Below are 27,924 nucleotides of genomic sequence, written 5' to 3'. Positions count from 1 at the left end.
CCCTAAGGTGCCACAAGTATCACTGGTTTCAGAGTAGCAGAAAATGCATCCGATGAAGTGAGCTGTAGCTCACGAAAGCTTAGGCTCTAATAAATGTGTTAGTCTCTAAGGTGCCACAAGTATCACTGGTTTCAGAGTAGCAGAAAATGCATCCGATGAAGTGAGCTGTAGCTGACGAAAGCTTAGGCTCTAATAAATGTGTTGGTCCCTAAGGTGCCACAAGTCCTCCTTTTCCTTTTCCAAGTATCACTGTCGGCAGAAGATGCAGAGGCGGCCCCAGACCCCCTTCCCTCGCGAGCCCGAGGCAGGGGGAGACCGGAGCAGAGCGGCCCGGGGACCAGCGCACCGACCCGGCGGCAGGGCCGCTCTGCCCCGCGCAGCGCGGCGCCTGGCTGGGGGCGTCGCCCGCTCCGTGCGCCGGCCGGCGGTAGGCGGCGATCGCGGCCGGGGCGGGGTCTCCAGCCGGCCGCGAGGAGCCGCGCCATGGCCGCTGCCGCCCGCTGGTGCTACCGGGGGGAGCCCCAGAGCGCCCCGCTCGGTAAGAGTCGCGCCCCCGAGGCGGGCTGGAGCCAGCGCCGCTCTCCCGCGTGCGCCCCCGGGCCGTGGCTGCTGTCCCAGCCCCCCCCCCCCCGCAGCGGCAGCCCCCCTCTCTGCCCTGCGCGGGTCTCGCCGGGGGTGTCCGCTGGGCCGGCGGCGGGCGTGGAGCTGGGGGCTGCCCGGGGTCTGGGCTTCGTCTCAGAGACATTTGCTGGCTTGGTGAGTTTCATCCTTCCCAGCTGGCCTGTGGGCTCTCCCCTGGGTCCTCCTGAACGGTGCTGGGGGGCTCTTTCCCTAGGCAGGCTGCAGACCCCACCTTGGTGGGATTAGTCCTTTCTGCTGGCTGCTCCTTCCTCCTCCTTGCCCGGGAAGGGAAGCCTCTGCTGACCTGAGGGCTGCAGGGTGAGGCCCTCTCCCTGGAGTTGTTCTGGCCACAGCAGGCCTCTGTATCTGATGTTTCAGAGTAGCAGCCGTGTTAGTCTGTATTCGCAAAAAGAAAAAGAGTACCCGTGGCACCTTAGAGACTAACACATTTATTAGAGCATAAGCTTTCGTCAGCTACAGCTCACTTCATCGGATGATCTGATGTCTAGGAGGATTGAGGTGCTACGCTGGCCTGGCGTGCACCCCCGTGCAACTGAACTCAGCTTTTGCAGGCCTGACAAAATGTTAACCTGTGGGATTTCAAGAAAACAAAAATGCAGAATTTTAGCTATTAAATACATTCTTAAAAGTAAGAATTCTCTTGTGTGAAAGTTTCGCTTGCATTGGCTTTAGTGGAAAGAGAAACAACCCTAAATGAAAGTCAGTGAAAGACAAATAAAGCTAGAAGGCAGTTTTCTGGAGGGAAGGCTGCTTGTCTCTAAGCTGCTCCTTTGCTGTGTCTGGACACCAGCCTTTTTATTACGGTGCGTTTTTTTTTGCATCGCCGTCACTGTGCTGCATTCAGGCCCTGCTCCAAGAAAGCAAATGAGTGAATGCGTGTGCATGGTTCCTTTCAAGTCTGCAGTCAACATAGATTCATGAACATAAATATGCATGGAACATTATATGAATAGTCTCCAACTGTTGAAGTTAAATTCAGGGAGCAGTCTACATCCAAAAGATTGTTTAAATTCCTAGATTCCAAGGCCAGAAGGGACCATTGTGATCATCTAGTCCGACCTGCATAACACAGGCCAAAGACCTGTCCCACAATAATTCCTAGAGCAGATCTTTTTGAAAAAACATCCCATCTTGATTTCAAAATTGTCAGTGATGGAGGAATTGTACCCTCTTCCGGGTCTGTTTCTGACTGTGTTTGTACAGCTCCTAGGACAGTGGGCCCTTATCTCAGTTGGGCCAAATTGCAGAATTTTTCAAATCATTGTCTGATGACATCCTTCTTCAGTGTCAAGCTTGGTCTAGCCTTGCCAGGGAGAATCTATGGCATCTAACTCGGTACAAATTACTGACGTCTCAGCTGTAGGGCATCCGATGAAGTGAGCTGTAGCTCACAAAAGCTTATGCTCAAATAAATTTGTTAGTCTCTAAGGTGCCACAAGTCCTCCTTTTCTTTTTTGCGAATACAGACTAACACGGCTGCTACTCTGAAAAGTGACCCTCTGTTTGCTCTATACCCGTAGCACAATAATAAGGTCCTGTTTATGCTCAGAAATTGAGTGGAATAACCATTGCAGAGTAAACTGTTCTGCAGTAGATATTCCAGACTAACTTCCTGCATGGATACTGTGCCATAAAAAAAGTCACTTTATTCCAGAATAATGAGTTGGCTTCCAAAATGGAGTAATTATTCGGGGGGGGGGGGGGGGGACAAAACCACTTGTATTCTGAAATTAACTCTGATATAACTCAAGCTGCCCAAAATTCTCGTTAAGAACAACCTCTTTCCTGGCATTGTTATAAGCATTTTTATATTAAACATAGGTTTACCTTTATCTGTACTGTTTCAAATGCTTTCTCCTTACAAATTTATTGCAGTTCAATTTTCAAATGGAAAACTGCAGAATTCTGAAAACATGGATTTTACTTTATACAAAAGCAAAGACACGACTAATCCCAGAAAGAAACACCAAAGAATCTTGGTAAGTTTGTTTGTCATTGTACAAGAGTTCTGTAGTGAAACATCAGATCCCTGTTTATTACCAGGTTTTTGTCTTTCTCAATCAGGATATTTTTGCCAACAAGTATTGAAAAATATGTAAAGGGACACTGAAATAAAAAATCTCACTTTTGTATATTTTTGTAATCTGCTACTGTTACAAGTATAACACCTAAGATTACAAGAAATGAAAGATATTGTATGGATATAAAATATGTAGCATTATAGTGGCTAACACATTTTGAACGATTGTTAACTTTTTGCTTCAGATTTTAAGTGATTAGACATCAAGATGAGCTCTAATGTGGTGGCAGATTATCCCTCATCTGCTATTTTGGAGTTCTTGTACCTTCCTCTGAAGTATTTGGAACTGCCCACATCTGGAGACAGATATTGGACAGATGAATTTTGCATCTGATCCAGTCTGTGAATTCCCATGGTGAAGGAAAATCTCTGTTTTATATCTGGTTTTTGTTTTCTTTGTGAATTTGACATCCTCTTTATGTACAGTCATTTTCACTGGTCCTCTTGTGTAAGGAGATAGGCCCCAATCCTGACATTAGATCTGCATGGCGCCTCATTGTTCACAGTAGGGTTGTCTGTGGGTCCGCTGGCATGGATCTGATTGTAGGAGCAGGGCTTTATTTGGGCTGTTGTTTTGTGGGTCTCCACCCCTACCCGCCCCAGCAGTGGAGAGGAAAACATTAAGACAAATGTGATTGTAAAGCGTCATAAATTAGGAGGGGGATTTAACCAGGTGTAGTAACTAAAGCAGTTTTTAACTAACTTAAAAAAAAAAATTGTCTAGATTTCCAATTGATGGTGCCCCTTGGAAGAGAAAGTAGCCAGTCATAGAATCATAGAACTGGAAGGGACAAGGTAGTCTAGTCTAGTCCCCAGCACTCATGGCAGGACTAAATATTATCTAAGCCATCCCTGACAAGTGTTTGTCCAACCTGCTCTTAAAAATCCCCAATGATGGAGATTCCACAACCTCCCTAGGCAATTTATTCCAGTACTTAACCACCTTGACAGGAAGCTTTTCCTAATGTCCAACCTAAACCTCCCTTGCTGCAATTTAAGCCCATTGTCCTCAGAGGTTAAGAAGAACAATTTTTCTCCCTCCTCCTTGTAACAACCTTTTGTTGATGAACCCTCCATGTGAATTAAAAACAAAACACAAACCCCAAAATTAAACCATTCCACTTTAAGGTATTTTATGAGATTCTGGATATGTCCAGACCCTTATTTCAGCTTGCATGGCAGAGAGACTGTTCTTAGAAGCAGAAATCAGACTGGATCGAGGGAAAGTGGTAGCAGAAGCTTAAATGGAAAAAGCTGCTGCTTGGAACAATGGCATCGGGGGAGATGGGGGTAGAAGCTTTTGCCTGTAGCTTTGAGTTAGCCAGCTGTGTGCCATGTTAATATGAGGAATAGTCTGTGAACTGATACCTGGAGCTCATCAAGTCTCTAAAAAGCATGTATTCTGGAGTCTTTAGTCTACAAAACCACAAGATGTCAGTGTAACCTTAGGAAGTAGTACTGAGTATTATTAGTGTGTTGACAGGGATGAAAGCATAATTTTATTTTGTCAAAGCAATTCATGATCAGACACAGAATGAACCTAACACCATATAGCTTACCAAACAATGTACTTCAAGTATATTAATACCAATTATATAAAGGGATGGTAACAGTTCAATAATGCAGTACACTGCAAGTTTGAATTGCTCTGGCTCATATGTTAAATGCAAAATATCATTGCACTAATATAGTTAAGGTTACCAAATTAAACACACAAAGCCATGGATTCTGAAAGTAATATTGACTTTCCCATGTTGCACATACTGTATATATTAGGCTATATGGTTAACAGCATACCTAATAAAAAAGTAAAGCTATTATTTGCAGAGTTGGCAGGCTAAGATGACTGCAAAAACCATGTTGCATTTTCTGATTTCTTTCATGTGTACATTTCTAACCTTAACATTTGCATTGCTGTAGTTTTTGTTATGATTGAATTCTCTTGTGTGAAAGTTTTGCTTGCATTGGCTTTAGTGGAAAGAGAAACAAGCCAAAGGCCAGAAAAGGAAAAACCTTACCTGAGTTATTGTGGAGTTACGCAGTTAATACTACTGAACAGTATACACATGTTCAAGCACAAACTAGATACAGATTTTGTACTGCAGATGTACCAAAGTTCTTTATTTAAATCATTTTGAAATGTAGGCCCTGATCCTGGGAACTCTCCTGTGAGTGGCTGACTCGCACTCAGCTGTCAGGACTGGGGAGGTAAACTGACGATGCAATGAAGTTTTAAAGTTCAGTTATTTTTTTTGAGTCCAAGGGCACATAAACAAGTCCAGTTTTTCAAAAGTGTGTGTGCCTATATAATGATAGTGTGTGTTTGAGTGTATTAAAATTACATTTAAAAAAATTACTGAATTAAGTTTACTTGCACTACCACTCCCCCAGGAATAACCTTGGAACTGAGACAAAACACAGCAATTTTCAATCCAGGAGGAGAATTAATTTTCAGGAAGTTATGAGCAACAGTTATAATAGAAGGCTGGATGTAACTTTAACTAAAGCATCTGAAATAACACCTTAAATTTAATAGCAAAGATGGTTAATTTCTATACATTTTTAGCCCTAACTAGTTACAGCATTTCTATTACAAACCATCACTTTTAGGTTTAGCTATTGTGGACAAGATGTTCTAGCTGTGTTTTTAAATTCCAGAGTTCACGACAATGCTAAGCATGCTCAGAAGTTAACCAAAAATACTATTAGCATTGTGAAGGCAATAACTTCCATGTAAAGTGTTCTTACCTTCCTTTAGGTCATTAGTTCCCAAACTCGTTCTGCCGCTTGTGCAGGGAAAGCCCCTGGCGGGCCGGGCCGGTTTGTTTATCTGCCGCGTCCGCAGGTTCGGCCGATCACAGCTCCCAGTGGCCGCGGTTCACTGCTCCAGGCCAATGGGGGCTGCGGGAAGGATGGCCAGTACGTCCCTCGGCCCGCACCACTTCCAGCAGCTCCCATTGGCCTGGAGCAGTGAACTGTGGCCGCTGGGAGCCGCCATCGGCCGAACCTGTGGACGCGGCAGGTAAACAAATCAACCTGGCCCGCCGGGGGCTTTCCCTGCACAAGCAGTGGAACGAGTTTGGGAACCACTGCTATAGGTGAATGTGAAGGTAGCATTATTTACAAGGTTGGGTTCTTTCAGTCATAAGAAATGTTGTTTCTTTTAAGACTTTATTTGGGAAATATTGGTGTGTTGTTTTTAATAGAATTGATGAGAAAATTTCCCTAAAAGTAGACAAGTTAAAAATGTCTTTTGTTCAGAGAATTGGTATCTGATACCCAGGAAAAAAGAACTTAATAGCTTGGTTAGAAAGTTCAGTGCACATGGAGAATTTGTGTCACAAGTACCCCACCACTAAAGTTATTTTTCTTTGTATTTTAGACTTTGGAGACAGACAGGCTTTCTTATGTGGGAAAAAACTTCGGCTCAGGAGTCTTGAAATGTAACTCCCTCTGCAGGTATGGGGTGTGTGCAAAGGAGGAGGGTAAAGCAGTTGTTCTGTTTACTTGATTCTTCTCTTCTCCTTTTCATTTGTGCTGTTTATAAATGCGGGGACAGATTTTCAGAAGAGCTCAGCTTTTGCTGAGGATCGGAAAGAAAGAGGGGCAGATTTTCAAGCATTCAGCACCTTGCAGCTCCTATTGCTCTCAATGAGAGGTGCTGAGTGCTGCTGATAAATGTGGCCATGCAATATATATGTACATCAGGTTAAGAAGATTTGGGTTAAAACCCCCCCAGAAAACAGTAAGTAACATCACCGAGGAGAGACATTGATGTTGCAGAATCCAGTTTAATAACCCACCCTTCAAATTTGGCAGAATCCGTACATGACATATGCAGAGGATTCCTTGGTCTTGCATGATCACTGGGCAGTTGCAGGGCAACAGCTTGATAATCTTGATGATCTGCTTGACCGTTCCATACACTGATGGTTCTCAACCTTTCCAGACTTCTGTACTCCTTTCAGGAGTCTGATTTTGTTTTGCATACCCCAAGTTTCACCTCACTTAAAAACGACTTGCTTACAAAATCAGACACAAAAATACAAAAGCATCACAGCACACTAATACTGAAAAACTGCTTACTTTCTCATTTTACCATATGTTTATAAAATAAATTAATTGGATATAAATATTGTACTTCAGTGTACGGTATATAGAGTAGTATGAACAAGACATTGTATGAAATTTTAGTTTGTACTGACTTCACTAGTGCTTTTTATGTTCCTGTTGTAAAACTAGGCAAATATCTAGATGACTTGATGTACCACCTGGAAGACCTCTGCGTACCCCTGGTTGAGAACCATTGCTTATATCAGAAAGGGAAACACATATGAAGTGATGGTATTTTCATTGGGAAGGATAAGAAAAAGATAACAGATATTGGTGCATCCAAGTGAATGTTAGTAGTAGTAATGTTGTTTTGTCAAGTCTTGCTTGATCTAGAAACTGTAAGTAAGGAAACCTCTGGTTTTGATAGAAACCTTTGGAATTAGTGGATCCAGAAAACGTCAACAGCAAATAATCCTGTTGGATCCGTTAAGAGTATCTGCTCTTCCCTTGAGGCACACTGACATTCCCATTAATATCAAAGGAAGTTTAATATGTGCGCAGTCAGAAGGAAGAGCATCCCAAAGAGACACTGTCAGGTCAAATTCGAGCCTAAATTTAGGTTTTGTTGTGTATATAACTAGTGAGAGAAAAAGAACAAAACAAGCTTTTACATGACTTCAGGCAATAGTCCTAACAGTACAACAAGGTTTGTTGCCATAGGAACTGGATAATAAAATCATATAAGGCCCCGATCCTGCAAAAACTTACTCATATGCTTATCTGTGAGGAATCCTGTTGAAATCCATTGGTAATTGAATGTCCAGATCCCTAAAGCAGCTGTGAAAATCCTGCCTTAGATGTGGAATGCGGAGAAGACCCTAGAACTGGGTTTCCGTTCCTCCAACTAAACTGATTTTCAGGCAGATGCAGCTAAACCAGTGGAGTGCTCACAACTTGCCTGTGGTGCTCACAACTTGAACTTTGCAGCTAGTTTTGTCTTAGATTTAGAGACCATTATGTTTTACTAGAGAACCTGCATTTTGGGGTCAAATTTGACTTGATGTGTCTCTTAAATTTAATATATACCAGTGGAGGGTGAAAAGAGTGGACTTTAGAAATGTCTGTCAAGTTTGAGTCCTAGTCACGTCTGTACTGGTAACAGACCTGCGTTGACATACTTTTGCTGATTCTGTGCCTCCTAACAATTTACATATTGCTGGGTGGGAGGAGAACAAATCAGCTCTGTGTTTGTTCTGGATCATGAGAGAGTATAGCAGGGACATGGGACTTCTAAACTTGAGTTTCCTGATTTGCTTGGGTTCTAAAGGATTCGATTAAAAGCAAGTCTCTTTCTGCTACTCACCATTTTGTTACGCAGCCCAAGAATGGCTGTAGCAGGAAATCCAGGACTCAAATCGTCTAAAAGATGAAAGAGATTGATTACATGCTGGTCATGTGGTTTTGTTCTCCTCTGTCTCAAATGAAATGAGGAGAGCTGTGACTTTAATTTTGACAGAACTTAATTTACAATACTGTCACTGCAACAAGACTCTAGGGACGGTTTTATGCTTGTGTCTGGAGAATTCAATTGAGACCCAATTAGTCTAATGAACATCTATGCTACAAATATCAATGATATGCAATTTTATACCAACGTAGGACTCCATCTCTGAACACTCATATCGTTAGGCATGATTAAGAGACAGTTTTAATGATGTAATCAATCCTTGGAACAGCTGCTGTAGAGACCTAGATGTGTGCCTGGCTAATGTGAGGCCAGTTCTTGAAGCTGGAGGAGTGGAAACGTAGCTTCCTTAGGTATGAAGATCACTGCACCTAGGTGAGGACACCTGGCTAGTCTGAGTAGGTTGCTCTTTCTATCTGTGGGTTTTTCTTTGTTTAGAGGCTTCAGACCCCATCCTTTTTTTTTATTCCTTTCCCCTCCATTCAACTTAGTGTGACTCATTCTTTTTGTCTAGTTCAGGGGCAGGCAAACTTTTTGGCCCGAGGGCCGCATCGGGTTTCAGAAATTGTATGGAGGGTCGGTTAGGGGAGGCTGTGTAGACATGCGTGTATGCTGGCATAGCCTCCTAACATAGATACAGGTTACACCAACAGAAGGAGTCTTTCTTTCAATGTAGGAACACTGCCTCCCCAAACAGAAGCACTCTTCTGTTGGCATAGCTGCGTCTATACTGGGGGTTTTGTCATGATAGCTATGTTGGCTGTGGGTGTGATTTTTCACATCTCTGACTAATGCAGCTATGCTGGTGTTAGTTTTAAGTGTAGCCCAAACCGTAGGTTCAAGGGGTCATTAATAATCGAAGAACAGCCACGTGGAATCTGAGCTTTAAAAAGAGGCATCCAATCTTTAATTATTTGCTTGAGAACCAAGTCAGCATTTGAAATATCTTTATCCTTTAAATTCCAGATAGTACAGATCCTGAGCCCAGGCAGCCCTAGAAAAACTTCATTCTTAAGCTTCTGAAACCAGACAGTGCACCTAATGAGATCCTGCTTAGAGGAGCTGTTAGAATCCCTGCAAATACACACAAGAAAGAGAATAGAAGATGACACTTAAGCACCTCAACACTCGTTTTGTGTGCCTGGAGGTTAATTTAGATGCCTTCATTTGAGACTCCAGGGTTAAAAATCAGGCCTCGTATGTGACTTTCATGGAGCTCATTTTACTGTGAAATTCTAGTTGTTGTGATGGAAAAAAATCGGTCCCTGCTGGGGACAGGAGGGAGAAGGAGGGACATGAAGAGCACTGGGCCATATAATATTGCTAACGTATTTCACTTACGATCATCTCTGGTTAATCATCCCTCACTGTGCTCTCCATAGGTACTTTGTCGGTGTGTTAGATAAGGATGCTGGACAAATGGAAGTCTATAATGCTGAATTATTCAACATGCAGCCATTGTTGTCAGGTAAGTAAAAGACTGAACTCTGCCACCGACGGCACGGTACATCTGCACTCCGTGTGCATTTCACTCCGTCTGCTGCCTATAGTTTGGCTCCTGTTTCCATCAGTCCAACGTCACAGATATTCTTATTGATTCCTGGATTGAAAGAGCGCAAGCCGATTGGACAATGTCCCCACAATACACTTTTTTTCCGGTGCTTTAACAAGCTAGCTACAATTCTCCCTTTTACTGTTTTCCGTATTGCAAGCTACGAGGTGATATTTAGGGGGTGTGTGTGTGGTGGTGGTGGTGGGAGTTAGAGTAAATCAGGGTGGAAGGTGGAAAATGTTGAACTTAATCCCAATCAATGGTTTCAGGTCGTGTTTTGGTGTTGTTGTCTTTTGTGTCTTCTGCTTAGGAAAAGGCTAGAACTAAACAGGCCCGGAGACTGAATCACCACTTTCTGGGAAATAAAATAATCCCTGGTAGCACGGTTCTTCAGCAGGGCTGCTTTTATTGCCGCAAGCCTAGAGGAAAATATTGAGTATCCCCAATGAATTGTTTCCTTGGTGCACTAGGTGATCCTGATATTGGTATAATCCAGGACACACCTTTTGTGATGTATCAAACCAAAGCATTAATGCTCTTTGTAGTAACACGTCTGCCCAATCTCTCTCAGATGCTGTCTAGCATTTCAGTTTATCCTTTTTTAAATTCTCGAGTATCAGGTGTGAGAGTCTGAGAACTTGTATGCCGGGTCCTGGCACTGTGTGAATGAAGATGTACGTATTATGGACTCCAATAGCACAGTTATACCTACGTGTACTCATTTTTGGTCTTTTTGTAGATGATTTAATAGATGACAACCCATCAGATTATCAGAATAAATCCTACAGAGAAAAGGTAAAAGTTTCATTTTTCTAACATAATCACCGGGCTATCCTCAGTAAATGATACTAGTCTAGAAATGGTTTGTTCACTTTTGCCATTAATGGGTGTAGTTCAATATTTTTAGTATGTTCTGAAGCTGAGCAATAGATTTTAAGTGGTGTAACAGCAGCATTTTTATCATTATTGCAGCTTTGGTGATGGTTCTGTGAACTGACTAAACATTAAACAGATTAATGGCCACCAAAATGTTGGGGTGTATTCACTGATTTATTTTAAGTTTTTACCTAGAGCATGTTCACAAAGAACAAGTTTAATGTTAATTGATGTTAATTGTTCTTTGACAGGGTTAGTGGCCTAGTGGGGAGAAGCTGTAGACGCGCAAAGTACCCAGCTGAGTAGGGCACCAGGATAGCTAGGGACGGCCCTGGCGGTAGACATGATATATCTTGCTTTTTAGTAAGGGTTTTGGCACAGACTCACATGATGTTCTTATAAGCAAACTAGGGAAATGAATATATTAAGTTACTATTAGGTGGGTGCATTAGGTGGTTGAAAAATCATATTCAATGCGTAGTTATCAATGGTTTGCTGTCAGACTGGTAGGCTGTATCTAGTGGGGTCTCACATGGTTCATTCTTGGATCCAGTACTATTCAATATTGCCATTAATGACTTGGATAGTGGAGTGGAGAATATGCTTATAAAATCTGTGGATGACACCAAACTGGGGGGATTGGAGGAGGGGTTGCAAGAACTTTGGGGGACAGGATTAGATTTCAAAAGGACTTTGACAAATTGGAGAATTGGTCAGAATTCAGCAACGTGACATGAAATAGAGATAAGTGCAAAGTACTTCACTTAGGAAGGAAGAAACAACTGCACAACTACAAAGTGGGGAATAGGTGGCGAGGTGGGGGTACTGCTGAGAAGGATCTGGGTGCTGTACTGGCTCACAAACCGAATGAGTCATCAGTGTGATGCCATTGCAAAAAACCCTGTTACTCTGCAGTGTATAAGGAGTGTCCTGTGTAGGAGACTGGAGGGTCATTGTCCTGCTCTGCTCTGCTCTGCTCTGCTCTGGTGAGGCCTCTGCTGGAGTCCTGGGTCCAGTTCTGGGGAACGGGGGGAAGCTTTAGGAAAGATGTGGACAAAGTGTGGAGAGTCCAGAGGACAGCAACAAAAATGATAAAAGATTTAGAAACCTGACTTTTAGGAAAGATTAAAAACCTGTTTGTTCTTCAGAAAAGAAGACTGGGGGGGGCCCTGATAACAATCTTCAAATCCTGGTAAGGGCGGTTACAGAGAGGACGGGGATCCATTGTTCTCCATGTCTGCTGTAGGTAGAACAAGAAATAATGAACTTAATCTGCAGCAAGGGAGATTTAGGTTAGGTAGCAGGAAAAACTTTCTAACTCTAAGGGCAGTTAAGCTCTGGAACAGGCTTCCAAGGGAGGTTGTGGAATCCCCGTCACTGGCGGTTTTTAAGAACAGGTTGGACAAACCCCTGCCAGGGATGGTCTAGGTTTACTTGGTCCTGCCTCAGTGTTTGGGGGCTGGAGTTGATGACTTATTGAGGTCTCTTCCAGCCCCACAGTTCTATTATTCTAACTCTTAAACGTAGACAGACGGCAGTTCAGCAGTGACTTACTCATGTCCTTAATTTTATGCATGGTGGGTGTTCTCATGGAAGACAAGAAGACTACTTGCAATGTGTAAAGTTAAGCATGTGCATAAGTCTTTGCAGAATCAGGGCCTTAATCACTATCTCGGAGAGGGGAAAAATACATTTTTTGTTCCAATGTAACTCTATTGTTACTTCTTTTTAGACCCTACACTTAGTAGCTATAACCTGCACCCTTTTGGACGCTCAAAGCAAAAGTGAAATTTACAATTTTTAATAAAGGAGAGCTAGCTTTCCCAACCCTCTGTATTTAGTTACTGTACATCGAATAGAATCTCTGTTTATGGATCTTGTCTAATGTTCCATTAGATGATGGTCCCCTTACATATGGGCATTAGGCCATGGTCTTGTGGTCAGATCCAGGGAGGCAGACACCACTGTCAGCTTGGGGTCTGAAACCAGTGCACTCCCACAGATTTGCCCACGGAGATCCATTTGCAGGATCTTGATCTTAGTTTGCAGCTTATTGTTCAGATTCACTAGCACTTGGTCACTGTGGGGGCATTCTGAAAATCATGCCTCCCCTCTTTTTGTTTTTAGTGACTCATTCATTCTGTACTTGTTAGTTTTTGCCTTTTTTTTTTTATTTATTTAAAGCCATCTCTGCCTTGGACTGGACTGTAATCTAAAGGCTGAGTTTTCCTTTCATTCATACTGGTTAACACCAGTAGAGGAGCGCCGCTGTAACTGGGCAGCGAATTTGGTCCTATAGATCTATGAAATGTATTTCCTTTCCTTTGAAAGGTAAATCCAATAGCAGCCCATCCTATTCAGGATGCATTATCTTATGCTTCCCTCCACCACCTTCCAAAGAGCATACCTCTGTCTCTAGGTCCAGTAACTTGGATAGGTTTCTTGTGCAGGTGGATTCGTGTATTGAAGCCTTCGGCACCAACAAGCAGAAGCGAGCCCTGAACTCTCGAAGGATGCACCAAGTTGGCAGTGAGACTTTAAATGTGGCTGTGACAAAAGCAGCAGAAAACATCATAGAGACAAAAGGTGTTGCTGGTAAGTAACGAGTGATGCAGAAGAGCAGCAGCAAGCCTCCCTATTGGGTTTTTGGAGACTTGCTAATTCATTGTGTCTGTTCCCTCCTCTAATGTATTCAGAGGATTCTCCCATCTCAAGGACTAGGGGAGGGAGAGGCGGCTTTGCCTTGAGTGTTAAATGAAGCAGAGTGGTGAACTCTATGGTAGTGGCATTGGAGAAATTTGAGCAACTAGAAACTAACAAATGACCATTCTGGGAGAGAGTCGTGCAGACGTCTCTCTACAAGCACACTGAAATCCAGTCTTCTCGTTCTGATCACGATGCTTATAAATTGGTGAATCATACATTCTTTTCCTTGCCCAGCTCAACTCTCTGGTAGCAGAGCAGAGGGTCCTGGAAAGTTATTCTCTCCATCTGTTCTGTGAGCTGTTCATGTAGAACATTCGTCTACAGAACCTGTCACACTTTATTGTTTAAAGAATGATACTGCATCAGGCTGGCATAAAGGACAGCTGACCCCAAAGCTTTAAAACAGACAAGCTAAGTCACCCTGTCAGTCCTGCCAGTCTGGGCTTCGGATCAGATGAGCAGCAGAAGCGAAGGCTGCTCTTGCTCCAGTTCTACAGTATTGTGTCGCCATGTTCTTTCATGCTCCAGATGGGGTTTTGCAAGTCCCCAGAGTTGCGAGCAATGAAGTGATGACAGTGGCATAAAACTGTGGCAAACCACAATGGTGAATTAGGCTCTTTACTTATAGTAATATTATTTCAGTATTGCATGGAGATTGGGGCCCCACTGTGTTAGGCGCTGTACAAACAGACAATAAGAAGACAGTCCCCATCCCTCTGTCACTTGGAGGTTTTTTTAAGAACAGGTTACATAAACACCTGTCAGATGGTCTGGTATACTTAATGCTGCCTCAGTGTGGGGGCATGGAGTAGGTGACCTCCTGAGGTCCCTTCCAGGCCTCCATTTGTATGATCCTAAAGAGCTCCCAATAGGAGAATGCCCTATGTTCTGCACACACAAGACTGCTCTGTGTACCTTAGCTAACTCTACTTGGAGTGGGGAAAACAATAGAAATTTGTAGAATCATTGTCATGAGTTTGATTTATTAGTCATTTCAAAAGCTTCCAGTATCCCCCACACACACCATACCGCATTTAGAATTTTAAAACTCTAACCAGAAGAGTTCTCGGTTTTTAACCAAGAATTCCCTTGGCATAGACTGACACTAAACACGAGAGTTCGCTTTGCGGTTGTGTTCACGTTAGCATTGGCTCAAGCACTCTCTCATCTCTGGCTTGCTTTGAAAGCTTTAGTCAGTGACGCCGCTCAGGATGACATGCAAGATGTCTCCCTCTTCCTACCTCCCTGCCAGGAAGATGCTGACAGACCAGAGAACATCTACAGGTTTGAGGACAGTATCCTTTATGGGGCAGAGCACTGCTTTACCCAGCTGAAAATACTGAGTTAAAGGAAAGGGTCAGACTCAGGTGAGCAGCAGAGTTGTGTGTCACTTGAGAGGAGTAATTTCTGTTCGTGACCAAAACGCTGGGGCAGAAGATTTGAGAGTGCCTTAAGGCTTTGGGCCTGTAAGTCACATATCCTGCCTTTTGAGCGGCTTCTCCCAGAGGAGATGATTTGGTGCCTTCCCCAGTGCAAATGTGAAGTAGATGTCAACCGTAAGTGTTATGAATGGTATTATGGGGAGCGAAGGGTAGAATTTGGACTGTGGACCCAAGTACCAGAGGAGATGCTTCATCATGAAATCAGAACGTACAGGGACGTTAATCCCGGCTGGCTTCCAGCCCCTGTGATTGTTGTGCCTGCTTACAGTACATCTCCCCGGGCTGCGTTACTCAGACATACTGTTCTTCGCTGCTCTAAGATATTGGTGGTGGTTGTTGCTGTGAGCAGTTGTGCAATGGATGAAGTGAGCCCTTTGTGTAATGTAAATCTACATGACATGCCTACCGTACAGGGTTGTTGTGAAACTTAATGCTCGTTAAGGGCTTCTAGATCCTCAGTGGGAAAGAGCACGGTGTTCTTTATGATTTCTTAAAATCTCTCCAGTCCTCTCCCCTGCTGAATATGAAGCGCTGCAGACTCCAGCTGCAGCTTTCGTTAGCATTACTCCTGAGGCGATCCTTAAGAAGACAGAAGAGAAAAGGTAAGGATGCTCTAGGCTTATTGATGGGGCAAACATAGTGGTCAGTTCCTTGTAATGAAATGAGTTGAAAAAATGAGTAACTTCTATCATGAAGGAAACCACCTGTAGAACCTAGTTGACACGTAGGAAGCTGTATATACCTGGTGGAATTTCCAGACAGATTTCATTTGAATTATTCTGTTTCATCTGATGGACCGGTAGCCCCAGGAATCAGCAGATGCATAAGGTCAGTGCTATTTCAAAACCCTGTTAGCCAACTGGAACCAGATCACTAGATGAAAGAATTAGACATTTAACATTCATGGAGGATAGGTCCATCAGTGTCTATTGTCCAAGATAGCCAGGGATGCAACCCCATGCTCTGGATATCCCTGAGCCTCTGACTGCCAGAAGCAAGACTAAAAGACAGAGGAAGGATCACTCAATAAATTTCCCTGCTCTGTTCACTCCCTCTGAAGCATCTGGCACTGGCCACTATTGGCCGACAGGATTCTGAGCTAGGCGGACCATTGGTCTGACCCAGTGTGGCCGTTCTTATGTTCTTATTAACATTTTCTACCGTGGCTGTTAGATTTATCTTTGTTCCAAAAAGACTCAGTTCTTTCTTAAAATAATATGTTCAGTGATGTAATAACAGCCTCTTAATACTGACTTCAAAGTTGTGGTTCCTCCGCTGGATAAGATGAGCCCCTTCATTGTTGTGTTCTCTTTATCACAAGGTGGGATATAACCTGAACTGTGAACCTGGAATATAACCTGATCTGGGAACTCTGCCCCAGTGGGAGGAGTTGAAATCTAGGAAGCAGGCTGAGGGATGATTGCAATTTGGGGGGTGCATCTGTGTATGCAGAGTTTATAAAAGTGAGACCTGGGAGACCTAGGAAACAGCCAGAAGCCAAAGGCAGAGTCTCCGCCTGCTTGTGTAGGAGCAGCCAGGATGGCTATTGTTTGGGGGAATGGGAATAAGAGAAGTGTAAGGAACTTGCTAACAAATAGGAAGAGATGAGGTAGGATAGGTAAATGTGAAAAATGCTGGGGGCCAGAGGAGGGAGCTGGGTGGGAAATTCCAGGGTTTGAAGACTAGCAAGGATATTAAAATGAACAGGAAGTAAATAGTGATTCTGAGCATGGTGGGCAGATGGCCCCATTCTGGGCACTGTTCTAGACAAGCTGCCGAACAGGGAATGCGTTGAAGTTTGGAGAGTCTAGGCTAGGGGGAACCATGAAGAAGAAATGAAAGGCCCACGTAGATCGTGGATGGATGCAGACAGTGTTGTGCTCTGGTGAAGTTTGCGGTTAGAGTATACAGGCCCACAGGTTGGACAGATATTGTCCGCCATATTAGTATACTGTAGGATCATCTGCACTTCTTTTCAGAGCAATATCTTCCCTAGGTGGAAATGTCCTTCTCATGACTCTCCTGTCTGGTCAGAGAATACTACTCCTGCCTTTCATCATTAAGCATTAGTGCATTTAAAGGTTCTGGGTAGAGCACGATAGGTTAGTGGTTGCTCTGACAAAGGAATACACACGAGCCCAGATCCTCTGCTGGCATAAATTGGTTTTGCCATATCAAAGTTAGTGGAGCTCTGTAAATTTAAATTAGCTGCGGACTTGGCCTTATTTATGTATTCCTTACACTCAGGCATCCCCTGTCCTAGTGTGCTGTACCCATAACCCCATTTTTTTTATGCCCTTGGCTCTAAGGGATGTTCCCTCTCTTCCTTTTAGCCATTGCTCCTTCGTTCTAGAAGAACTGAAGTCCATGCCTCCAAGTGAGGACAGCTCGGACCATAAGGCACGGTGCCTGTGGTTTCTGGATGTCCTCATCAAGTTCAGTTTCCAGAAAGTGATTAAGAAGAAACGTGAGTTAATAACAGGAGCATCTCTCTGCCCTGCTTACCTTTCAGCTGTGGACTGTGGTTTGTACTGTACCTAATGGAGTCTTAAATCCAGAAAAGAAATAAAATTCCACCAAGATGACAGATGAGCTTTAACAGACATGGGTAGCAGTTTGATCCCCGTGTACACTTTTGGGCCAAGGTTAAGATTTTGAAAGCAGTCCAAGGCAGTTAGGCACACATTTGGTGCCCAAAGCCCTTTGGAATGCTGTGAAAATCTCAACCTAAAAACGCTGACGAAAAATGAACCCTTTCTCTTTCCCCACGGAGCCGGTTGCTGAATCTGCATGAGGGGGGGGACACAAGTTTGAAAGCGAGTAGTGATATGTGTTGTGCAGTTAATGCCTCAACAGTGAACAGAGTGTAGAACAAATCAACACGTTAGTGTCACAAATGAAGTAGAAATGGCATTTTCTTATCACTAAAACGTATGTTGTCTTGAAATTATAGAAGCCCCAATAATTCGAGATTGTAAACTCAGTTTTAATTCATCAGGGAGTTTGCCATTTTAGATCAGGGTATTGTGAAGACCAGAGTAACTCCTGTCAGAAATGCTCCAACTGAATATTTTTCCATCAGAAAATGCCGGTTCATCGGAAACGTGTCTGTTTCCATGAGATTTGGGGGGGGGGGGGATTGGAACAGAGGATTCCAATAAGTTCCAATTTATTTTTCAAAACAGGACATTTTGATTGTCTATTTTGAAATGACTTTTCATTTCAGTTTTTTTCACTTTATAAACCATAATGTAACATTTTAAAAAGTAAAAAATTCAGAATAATTTTTTGGGGGTTTTATCCAAACTAAAAGTTTCAGCCTGAAACAATTTTTATTGGAAATTTCTTGTAGGAAATTTTGAAATTTTTTGTTTGGTTTTGTTTCTGGACAGAAATAATTTAGAAATTGTGAATTTCCCACCAATCTAAACATCCAGTACCCAGCTGGCTCTTCTAATGACAGTTACTCCAGCCTTCTGATATCATACAATCTTCCCTTTCTCCGCATGTTGAGCAGATCACTGGGAAGTCCCTTGAGGCATCGACATTGAACCAAATATTCTTTCATATGTTGCTTTTTCTCATGCTGTTATCAAGAAGGTCTTTTTTTTTTAAAACAGATTTTTTTTGTTAATTTGTTCAGAATGGTGTCAAAATCATCATCTTAGCACAGCATTGCCAACCCAAACCATTCAAAAATCATGAGCCAGGCCCCCCAGAATAAATATAAAATTATTAGGTCTAAATTAGCTGTTACCACTCAAGAAAGAGATCTTGGAGTCCTTGTGGATAGTTCTCTGAAAACATCTACTCAGTGTGCAGCGGCCATCAAAAAAGCGATCAGAATGTTGGGAATCATTAGGAAAGGGATAGATAATAAGACAGAAAATATCATATTGTCTCTGTATAAATCCATGGTACGCCCACACCTTGAATACTGTGTGAAGATGTGGTCTCCCCATCTCAAAAAAGATATATTGGAATTGGAAAAGATTCAGAGAACAACAACAAAAATGATTAGGGGTATGGAACAGCTTCTGTATGAGGAACGATTAATAAGACTAGGACTTTTCAGCTAGGAAAGAGACGACTAAGGGGGGATATGATAGATCTCAAAAAAATCATAACTGGTGTGGAGAAAGTGAATAAGGATGTGTTATTTACTCCTCATAACACAAGAACTAGGAGGTCACCAAATGAAATTAATAGGCAGCAGGTTTAAAACAAACAAAAGGAAGTATTTTTTCACACAATGCACAGTCAACCTGTGGAACTCCTTGCCAGAGGATGTTGTGAAGGCCAAGACTGTAACAGGATTCAACAAAGAACTAGATAAGTTCATGGAGGATAGGTCCATCAATGGCTATTAGCCAGGATGGGCAGGGATGGTGTCCCTAGCCTCTGTTTGGCAGAAGCTGGGAGTGGGCCACAGGGGTTGGATCACTTGATGATTACCTGTTCTGTTCATTCCCTCTGGAGCACCTGACATTGGCCACTGTCAGAAGACAGGATACTGGGCTAGATGGACCTTTGGTCTGACCCAGTGTGGCTGTTCTTATGTTCTTAATAATGAGTGGTTTAAAAACAATGAGATTTTATTTTTTTTTAATAAATTTTTGGCAGGTTTTTTTTGCTTTCCAGTTTCTGGGCTTTCAGGATCACACTTTTATGTTTTCAAGGTTTTCTCCACAATCAAGAAGGTTAGGAATTTTTTTTTAAATGAAAGCTGAGATTCTCATCCAATCTCCTGATTCCAGCAGCTGGAGATTTAAGAAAAACACCAAATATCATGAGACACTTGATGAGAGCTTGCAGAACTGAGGGTATCCTTTATTTACAAGTTTATTCAGCCTCACTTTATTTGTACGTTCAGTCTCCAGCCAACTTCCCCTCCATTGGTTCCAGCTAACAAGCTCTTTTGAACTCTGCATCCAAAATGATCTTGCTTTTAAAGGTGCAGTAACAACAGCTCTTAAAAGCTCCACACAAAACATTTAGGTGTAGATTTTCAACGGGGATTTGGATGCATAATTCCCATTGTCTTCTGCAGAAATTGTGCTTCTCAATCCGCTGAGCAGGTTTGAAAATCTCCGCTTTAGATTTCTGTAGAAAAAACTTTCTTTTAAACATTCCTCTGTTGTATTGGGAACCCAGCCACCCTGATGCATGAGAGTCCAAAAGTCAAAGTGGTATGAAATAAAAGCGAAACTCACCATTCTAAGGCCCAATCTACACAAAAAAAGAGAAGTTGACACATCTACGTCGGTCAGGGGTGTGAAAAAATCCACGCTCCTGCATGATGTAGTTAAGCTGACCTAACCCCTAGTGTAGACAGTGTGAGGTTGATGGAAGAATTCTTCCACTGATCTAGCTATTACCTCTTGGAGAGGTGGATTAACGATACCGATGGGAGAACCCTGCTTCTCAGCACAGGTAATGTCTACACTGAAGTACTACAGCAGCAGGAGCATTTCAAGTGTAGACAATCCCTAAGTGGGAAAAGGAAATTCAGTTTTTCTGAAAAACTATTTAAGTGTTGTTAACCTTCTGGTAATGGAAACACAGATAAGGAAGGAATGATATTGTATTAATACTTACTGTAATTTAATTTATTATTAATAATCATTTTTTTAAAAAGTGCCTGGGGTCTTCATTCTGGACCAGGACTCCACTGTGCGAGGCACTGTACAAACAAAGAACAAAATGTCAGTCCGTAGATGGTACAGAAGTTTGTCCTACATTCTAGGGGTAAAATTTTCAAAAGCTTCCAAGTCCCATTTTCAAAAGTGACAGGCCATTAGGAGCCTAAATCTGATTGAAGTCCATGGGATTTTGGCTTGTAAACACCTAAGTCTCTTTTGAAAATGGGGTTTAAGATTGTAAATCATTTAGACACTGTTTGAAAACCTTACCCTAGAAGCTCTAAGTAGTTTGTCAAGATACTGATTTTATGTATTTTTAAGTTGTTCCCTTAAAGATGTCATAGAAGCAGTATAAAACCAGCATAGTGGTGTTATAGTTCTTAAGTGTTAATTTTATTGAAGCCCCATTATGTTCAGAATGCGTGTTTATCATTTTATTGCAAAAAGCTTTTTCTTCTAGATGCAATGGGCCCCGACTGTCCACACATCATTAACAGCAAACTCATGAAAAACTTCACAGCCCTGACGTACAACAATGGCAGGTAGCAAATGGTTTGTTTTGTTTGAAATTGATGTTTGTGACACAGAAAATGGAAGGGGCTGTCACCATGCTGAGCAATCATTGGTACTTCAGGAGGTGATTGTGTGGAAACTCTGGCTCTCATTCTCCTCAGCCTTATGCCAGTGTAAATCAGGAGTGGCTCTGTTGAGGTCAGTGGAGTCACACCAGTGTGAGAGGAGACTCTGACCTGATGGCTTATATTTTAAAATGAGGTATTTTATTTCACATAGTACAAAGGCCGGGGGTAAAATGCTCACAAGCATCTGAGTGACTTAGGAACCCAGTCCCATTTGTAAGAGATCATGCTACTTAGGAGCTAAAGTGCTTTTGAACTCACTGGGGGCTTGGGCTCCCAGGTCACTGGGGCACTACTGAAAATGCAACACCTGTTTATGCACCAGTTTAACTAAGGTTGTGATTTGAAACTGAGGGCTTGTCTACACTTACATTTTATAGTGCTCTAACTTGCTGGCTCGGGGGGGTGAAAAATCAGGCTCCGAGCGCTCGTGGAGGTGGATTACCAGGAGCGCTGGGAGAGCTCTCTCCCAGCGCTGGCATGACCACACTCGCACTGCAAAGTGCTGCCGCGGGAGCATTCCCATGACAGCGTTTGAAGTTTCCAGTGTAGCCCTGCCCTGAGGCAACTTTGCACTCGGAAGCTCTTCAGTCTGTTTAAATCTGGCTTATGTCGGATTTCAGGCGGAAGCTAAACTGATAAAACCAGTTTGGAACCAATTTAAAACGTGTCCTGGTATAGCTATGTTGGTTACAGGTGTGACCTTTTATGATGGAACTAGCCCTAGCATGGATGCAGTTATACTGGAATCAGAGCCTTGCCAGTGTAGCTTCTCTCTTTTGGGGGACCAGTGTTAGCTAAGATGGCAGAAGCTCTTTTATGCAGATATGAGCTGTGTCTACACTCGGAGGGTTTGCTGGTATAATGATGCCAGGGTAGCAATGCCAGCAAAACTTTTCCAGTGTAGACTAGGCTTCGGTGTGCCCGTATAGAGGCCTGTGCCAGTTTAACTAACCCCATTTAATGAAACCAGTGAGTGTGTGTGTAGACAAGGCCTACGTCTTCCTGGGGCCTTCTCTTTCTGAAGCATTTTATAGACATCCGTGAATAAAACCTGCCAGCAGCCTGCGACCTTAGCGCACCATCATTGCTGTCTTGGCAGGGCAGACTCTCTGCTCCACTCCGGCAGCACTGTGGAAGGAAACACTGGTTATGTCTCATTGGCTGGGGAGTTGCACAGCCCCTGTGCATGCTCTCGCAGCCTCCTCCCTCTCCCTCTCCCTCACCCCCACCCCAGGGAGCATGTCAGGCTGGCAGGAGGAGTAGCCAGACTGTGATGCTCCTCCAGTCTCCTCGGTCCTCTGAGCATGATGTTGCAGAGCAGAGAAACTAGCCCAGTAAGTGGAGGTGCAGTGAATTGTGGTAGTGTCAGCAGCAGTAAAGCTAGGAATAGAACCCAGGAGTTCTGGCTTGTGCCATAGAGGGGGCTAGCCAAGAGAAAACACCTCTGAGAGTGGAAAGCAGGAGAGCACACACTGTACCCTCCTAAGATGCTGCCAGGGAGCTCCAGCTGCCATTGTACCTCCCAGGCCAGGACCCTCTGGTGCCACCACTGAGTCAAGGCAGGTCCCCAACCCCTGCTGTGCCTGCGCAGTGCAGGCTGGTCCCAGAACACTAAACTAAAGCACGTTTAGGACTTCACCTCTTCCCCGTGATAGGTGCCTGCCTCTGACCAGTCTCTCCAGTTTACAGCTTTAAAAGAAAAGTTCTGGACACTGGTCAGAGTTGTGGCACTGACTTCTGCTCTTCTTGGGCACTAAATTCTTTGCCTGCATGCCATAGACCAGCCTTTCAGCAGTTTAGTGACTGCCAGCCGGAGGTGCCAGAATACACACATTTAGATGCAGAGGTTTGAGTTAGGAAAGGCTGTCCAAAGGACATGGACGCATGGAAAGTAATTAAAATAAGCATCTGCCAAGGGGGCAGTCAGCTGGGGAGCTGTTTTAGTTTAATAACGTTTCCAAGAAGCTGCTTGTGGTTTTATTGAATTTTGTTGGCTGCCACCAAGGTGGCTGTGTGCAGAAGGGCCAAACTTTTTTGCTTTACAGTCATTGTCTCTTCATACTTTTTTTTATCAGTTACTATGAAGTAGCCAGGAGTTCTGAACATAAATGTACAACGTCAGCATGAAAAACAATCCTCTAGACCCGTCTGCTGTGAGAGCTGTGTTGATTTATAACTAGAGCTGGGTGAAATCTTTCAGCCCACTAGATTTGATGAAAATTGCAGTTTTGGTCAACCCAAAACTTTTTGCAGGTTTTACACACTCAGTTTTTCAGTCATTCACAAAAGGGCTAGTAGTGGAGATAATGCTGCTGTTTCACCAGTATTCCCCATCCCTTTTACTAGGAATATAATCTCAGGTTTTGCCGTCGGATGTAGGCAGACACAATCCCAAAGGGTTATACTTTTGGCTTTGTTAAAAAGTGTCACATTTTGTCTCTTCCCTACCCTCTTATTCTCAAGTATCCAGAATTTAATCTCTGCTTCGATGAAAGCTAAAATTACAGCCTACGTCATAGCCTTAGCCTTGCACATTAACAACTTCCAAACAGACTTGACTGTGCTACAGAGGGACATGAAACTCCGTGAGAACAGGTGAGTGATGTTTCTGTTAATTATAAGAACATGAAGCATTCAGTCATTTTTAATAATTTGGGGTGGAGTGGGAGGAAGGCAGCACTGGGAGGTTTCAGTTCCTCGATTGAGCAGTTGGGTGGTTGATCCAGATGCTGCCCTGAGTGCCATATACGCTCCCCCCGTTATTGTCAGTGGGGTGCACCCAGGCAGTGCTCAGTGCAGGATTGGGATGTAATGGGGTAATTTTTAAAATAACTAATAATACTGAGCTTTTATGGAACACTTTTCATCAGTAGATCTCAAAGCACTTTACAGAGGAGGTTGGCATCCTTGTCCCCTTTTACAGATGGGGAAACTGAGGCCTGGAGGGAAAGTGACTTGCCCAAGGTCATTCAGCAGGCCAGTGACAGAGCCAGTAGAACTCTGAGTCCAATCCACTGTTCTGTCCACTGAGTAACAATGTCTCTGTTTTCCAGTCTATTCTTCTCCTCCTCACAACAAGGGGGAAGCGGAGCTCTGACTCCCCGCTGGGTCCTTGATCCGTGTTTAATTGCCAGGAGGCAACAGTCTCTGTTATAAAGGTTGGAACTCAGGTTTTTAAACAAAACCAATTGTGAGCACATGCCCCCTTGGCACAGCCAGCAATCCAGTCATCTCCCCCCTCCTCCCCAAAATGCCTTGCCTGGGCCTGGTGCAGAGGAGACGTGTGTTCCTGAAATTTGGGGAGAGTAATTGCACATGGCATTAGGAGATGAGGGTTTGGCTAATTGGGACTAGCAAGGACAACTGTGGTGCGGGCAGGATCAGGTCCTTAATGAAGAACGCTTGCTACTGTATCTTCATTGAGAAGTTAATTCCTAGCACTTAATTTCCCATGGGACAAGAAATATGTGTGTGCCATATTTACTGAGTATTAAGTGTATAGTGTGCCTTTATCAACAGGTCTCAATCAGGCCCTGATCCAGAGTCCATAAAACTCAGAGGGGTCTTTCCACTGACTTCAAAGGGGTGTGACTCAGGCTATTGGAGAATACAATTATGATCACTTCTTGATTTAATCTAATGGACTCGCTTAGGGAAACCTTGACCTGCAGGCTGGGGAGACTGGCTGTTAGCAGAGAGCAGCTGCATAATACCATCTGGAATTGAAATGTATTGGCCCCCAGTCAGCAATTTGAGTTCAACCATGCTTAGCTTGCTGCACCTCAGTGGGAGAAATAGCAACTCCAAGGACCTGCTTTGTAGCTTGACCTGGTTCATAAGGATGAACCTTCCCTGACAAGATCTGTAGAGATGCTATTGCAAGGAATGAAAAATCCATCTCGAGATCTGTGTCCTGCAGAATTAACAACTTCAACAAGAAATAAATTATTCCCCATAACAAAATCCTGTAGAAAATAATGAAATGATTCTCGATTAGAAAGGTTAAATTCCAATGGTAAATGGAAGTAATCCAATCTATTAGTTGCCTGACTTTTCACAGGGTGATTCCATTTGTACATGTTGTGGCAGTGGATGCTATTGCTAATTCCCGTAATTTTACTGTTTGGAACTGATGTAGAATAATGGTTTTAATGGCAGTGTTTGAAGCCAATTAGACCCCATTTTTAAAGATGAAGTAAATGGCTTTTGGAAAGGTCATGCTGCCTTTTCTGAGCCATATTAGGTACAATAGATTCTTGACTTGTACAGCTGTCTTTTTGAGGATCCTGAAACAATGAGCGCAGAGAAATCTGAAAAATGAAAGAGTGAGACTCAAACTGGAAAAAAGCCACTTCTTTAATCTCCTTGCAAACAGCATTGTTCATTGAAACACAGATGCAAAGCTTGCATTGGGGATCAATCAGAATCTAGGACTTTTACTAGAACAGGCAGCATTGTTAATCACATTCAGATGCTCCATGTGCCATGGGAAGAATGAGAAATTGCTGTGATCATTATATTCAGGAGTGATTTAGTTCTCTGAGTAAGGATTTTGCATCCCTGATTAAAAAGTTCTACATAGATTCATAGATAGATACTAAGGTCAGAAGGGACCACTCTGATCATCTAGTCCGACCTCCTGCACAGCGCAGGCCACAGAATGTCACCCACCACTCCTATGAAAAACCTCACCCATGTCTGAGCTATTGAAGTCCTCAAATCATGGTTCAAAACTTCAAGGAGCAGAGAAGCCTCCCTCCAGTCAACCATGCCCCATGCTACAGAGGAAGGCAAAAAAACCTCCAGGGCCTCTCCAATCTGCCCTGGAGGAAAACTCCCTCCCGACCCCAAACATGGCAATCAGCCAAACCCTGAGCACATGGGCAAGATTCACCAGCCAGATACCCAGGAAAGAATTTTCTATAGTAACTCAGATCCCATCCATCTAATATCCCATCTCAGGGGATTTGGCCTATTTACCCTGAATATTTAAAGATAAATTACTTACCAAAATCCCATTATCCCATCATACCATCTCCTCCATAAACTTATCGAGTAGAATCTTAAAACCAGATAGATCTTTTGCCCCCACTGCTTCCCTTGGAAGGTTATTCCAAAACTTCACTCCTCTGATGGTTAAAAACCTTCGTCTGATTTCAAGTCTAAACTTCCTGGTGGCCAGTTTATACCCATTTGTTCTTGTGTTCACATTGGTGCTGAGCTGAAATAATTCCTCTCCCTCTCCTATATTTATCCCTCTGATATATTTATAGAGAGCAATCATATCTCCCCTCAGCCTTCTTTTAGTTAGGCTAAACAAGCCAAGCTCCTTAAGTCTCCTTTCATAAGACAAGTTTTCCATTCCTCGGATCATCCTAGTAGCCCTTCTCTGTACCTGCTCCAGTTTGAATTCATCCTTTTTAAACATGGGAGACCAGAACTGCACACAGTATTCTAGGTGAGGTCTCAAGAATACTGTGTGCAGTTCTGGTCTCCATGTTCTCCTTGCTGACGTGTTACTGCTTTAATTCTACTCTGAGGTCTCATAGGCCCGGTCTACACTGCGGGGTGGATGGGGGCATCAATCTAAGTTACACAACTTCAGCTAGAAGTCGACGTACTTAGATCTACTCACCGCGGTGTCTTCACTGCGGTGAGTCAACAGCTGCCGCTCCCACGCCTCTCGCTCCGGTGGAGTACCGGAGTTGACGGGAGAGCGCTCGGCCGTCGATTTATCGCGTCTAGATTAGACGCGATAAATCGACCCCCGCTGGATCGATCGCTGCCCGCCAGTCCGGCGGGCAGTATAGACAAGCCCTTAGAACCCATCAGTGCTGCATCCTAGACAGCCAAAAGAGTTTGCAGTTGAGCACCACAGGACATTCTCTCTCCTCCTGAGTGTCTGGAAATCAGCTGGGCTCTCCTGCAGGCAGCGTGCCGTGCTATCAATAAATAAATACCTGAGCTGTGCCCGTTACAAAATGTAGATTGTTTTTATTTCATCTCTCCCCTAACTGGAATGGACTGAATAAGTTTCACACACTTGGGATTATGAGCCACTAAATAAAGCAACAGGCTATTCTCAATACCCAAAGCTGGGAAGGCCAAGCCCAATGGCTTTCCAGCCTCCCCACAAAGTCCTGTTGCTGTAACTTGGCTCCTGATCAAAATCACCCTCCTTTTTCCAGAGTGGGTTTTTCTAGAAATAGATCTGCCATCACACAATAAGATGATTATTGCCAGTCACTGCTCCAGAGAACAGCCACAGAGCCAAGTTATTGCTTGCGTCTGACCTGATTCTTGCTCCTCCAAGGTGAAAGCCTAATTGCTCTGATCCAGGGGGCTTCCTTGTGCTACTGAGTGTTTGTGATTTGACACAGGAATGTACACTCTTGTATTCACTGATATGGGTGTTTTTTATTTTTGTCAGAATACTGGAGATCGCTAAAGCCATGAGGCTGAAGATCTCCAAAAGGAAGGGGCCGTCAGGACTCGCGGACGATGAAGACCACAAGTTAGCCACCCTCTCTCTGCCCTTACCTGTGTACAAGCCATCAGGGAGCCAGCGGAAGCGCAAGAAGATGAAATAAAGGAATACTGTGCACATCTCACTGAGGAGAACGCAGGCTGAACGGACAGGGCAGGAGCCTCTGCAAGAACAAAGCTGATGCCGGTTTCCTGATCCCACTTGAAATCTGAGCTCCTAGAAGGGCTGTTTTGCCAGACAGTGGAACTGGACACGGCTGATAATAATGGGTTTGGCTGACGTTCATCTCTGTAATCGGTCCTTTTTGAAAATAAACCAAAACCCTCTCCTGCTTTCTA

The 27,924-nt window shown here is 43.5% G+C and overlaps 1 protein-coding gene across 1 annotated transcript; it reads left to right on the top strand.

The window, feature by feature from the left end:
* The first annotated feature begins 405 nt into the window (after positions 1-405).
* On the top strand, positions 406-27,924 carry POLR1E (RNA polymerase I subunit E). Its single transcript, XM_038401507.2, has 12 exons — positions 406-538; positions 2,518-2,621; positions 6,105-6,181; positions 9,623-9,708; positions 10,532-10,587; positions 13,119-13,263; positions 14,562-14,669; positions 15,322-15,418; positions 17,150-17,283; positions 20,919-21,000; positions 23,563-23,694; positions 27,530-27,924. The coding sequence occupies exons 1-12, from the start codon at positions 484-486 to the stop codon at positions 27,687-27,689; spliced, it is 1,236 nt and encodes a 411-aa protein (XP_038257435.1). The 5' UTR covers positions 406-483; the 3' UTR covers positions 27,690-27,924.

Source organism: Dermochelys coriacea, chromosome 5 (assembly GCF_009764565.3).
Source record: "Dermochelys coriacea isolate rDerCor1 chromosome 5, rDerCor1.pri.v4, whole genome shotgun sequence".
In the NCBI taxonomy this organism is placed as follows: Eukaryota; Metazoa; Chordata; order Testudines; family Dermochelyidae; genus Dermochelys; species Dermochelys coriacea.
This window is presented reverse-complemented; position numbering and strand designations above follow the sequence as displayed.

Bases quoted from the DNA above. Each gene is read 5' to 3' on its own strand.
- POLR1E (XM_038401507.2), top strand. From the start codon at position 484: ATGGCCGCTGCCGCCCGCTGGTGCTACCGGGGGGAGCCCCAGAGCGCC. The intron at 9,709-10,531 runs GTAAGTAAAAGA...GTCTTTTTGTAG, and splicing joins CATGCAGCCATTGTTGTCAG to ATGATTTAATAGATGACAAC. The intron at 21,001-23,562 runs GTAGCAAATGGT...CTTATTCTCAAG, and splicing joins CTGACGTACAACAATGGCAG to TATCCAGAATTTAATCTCTG.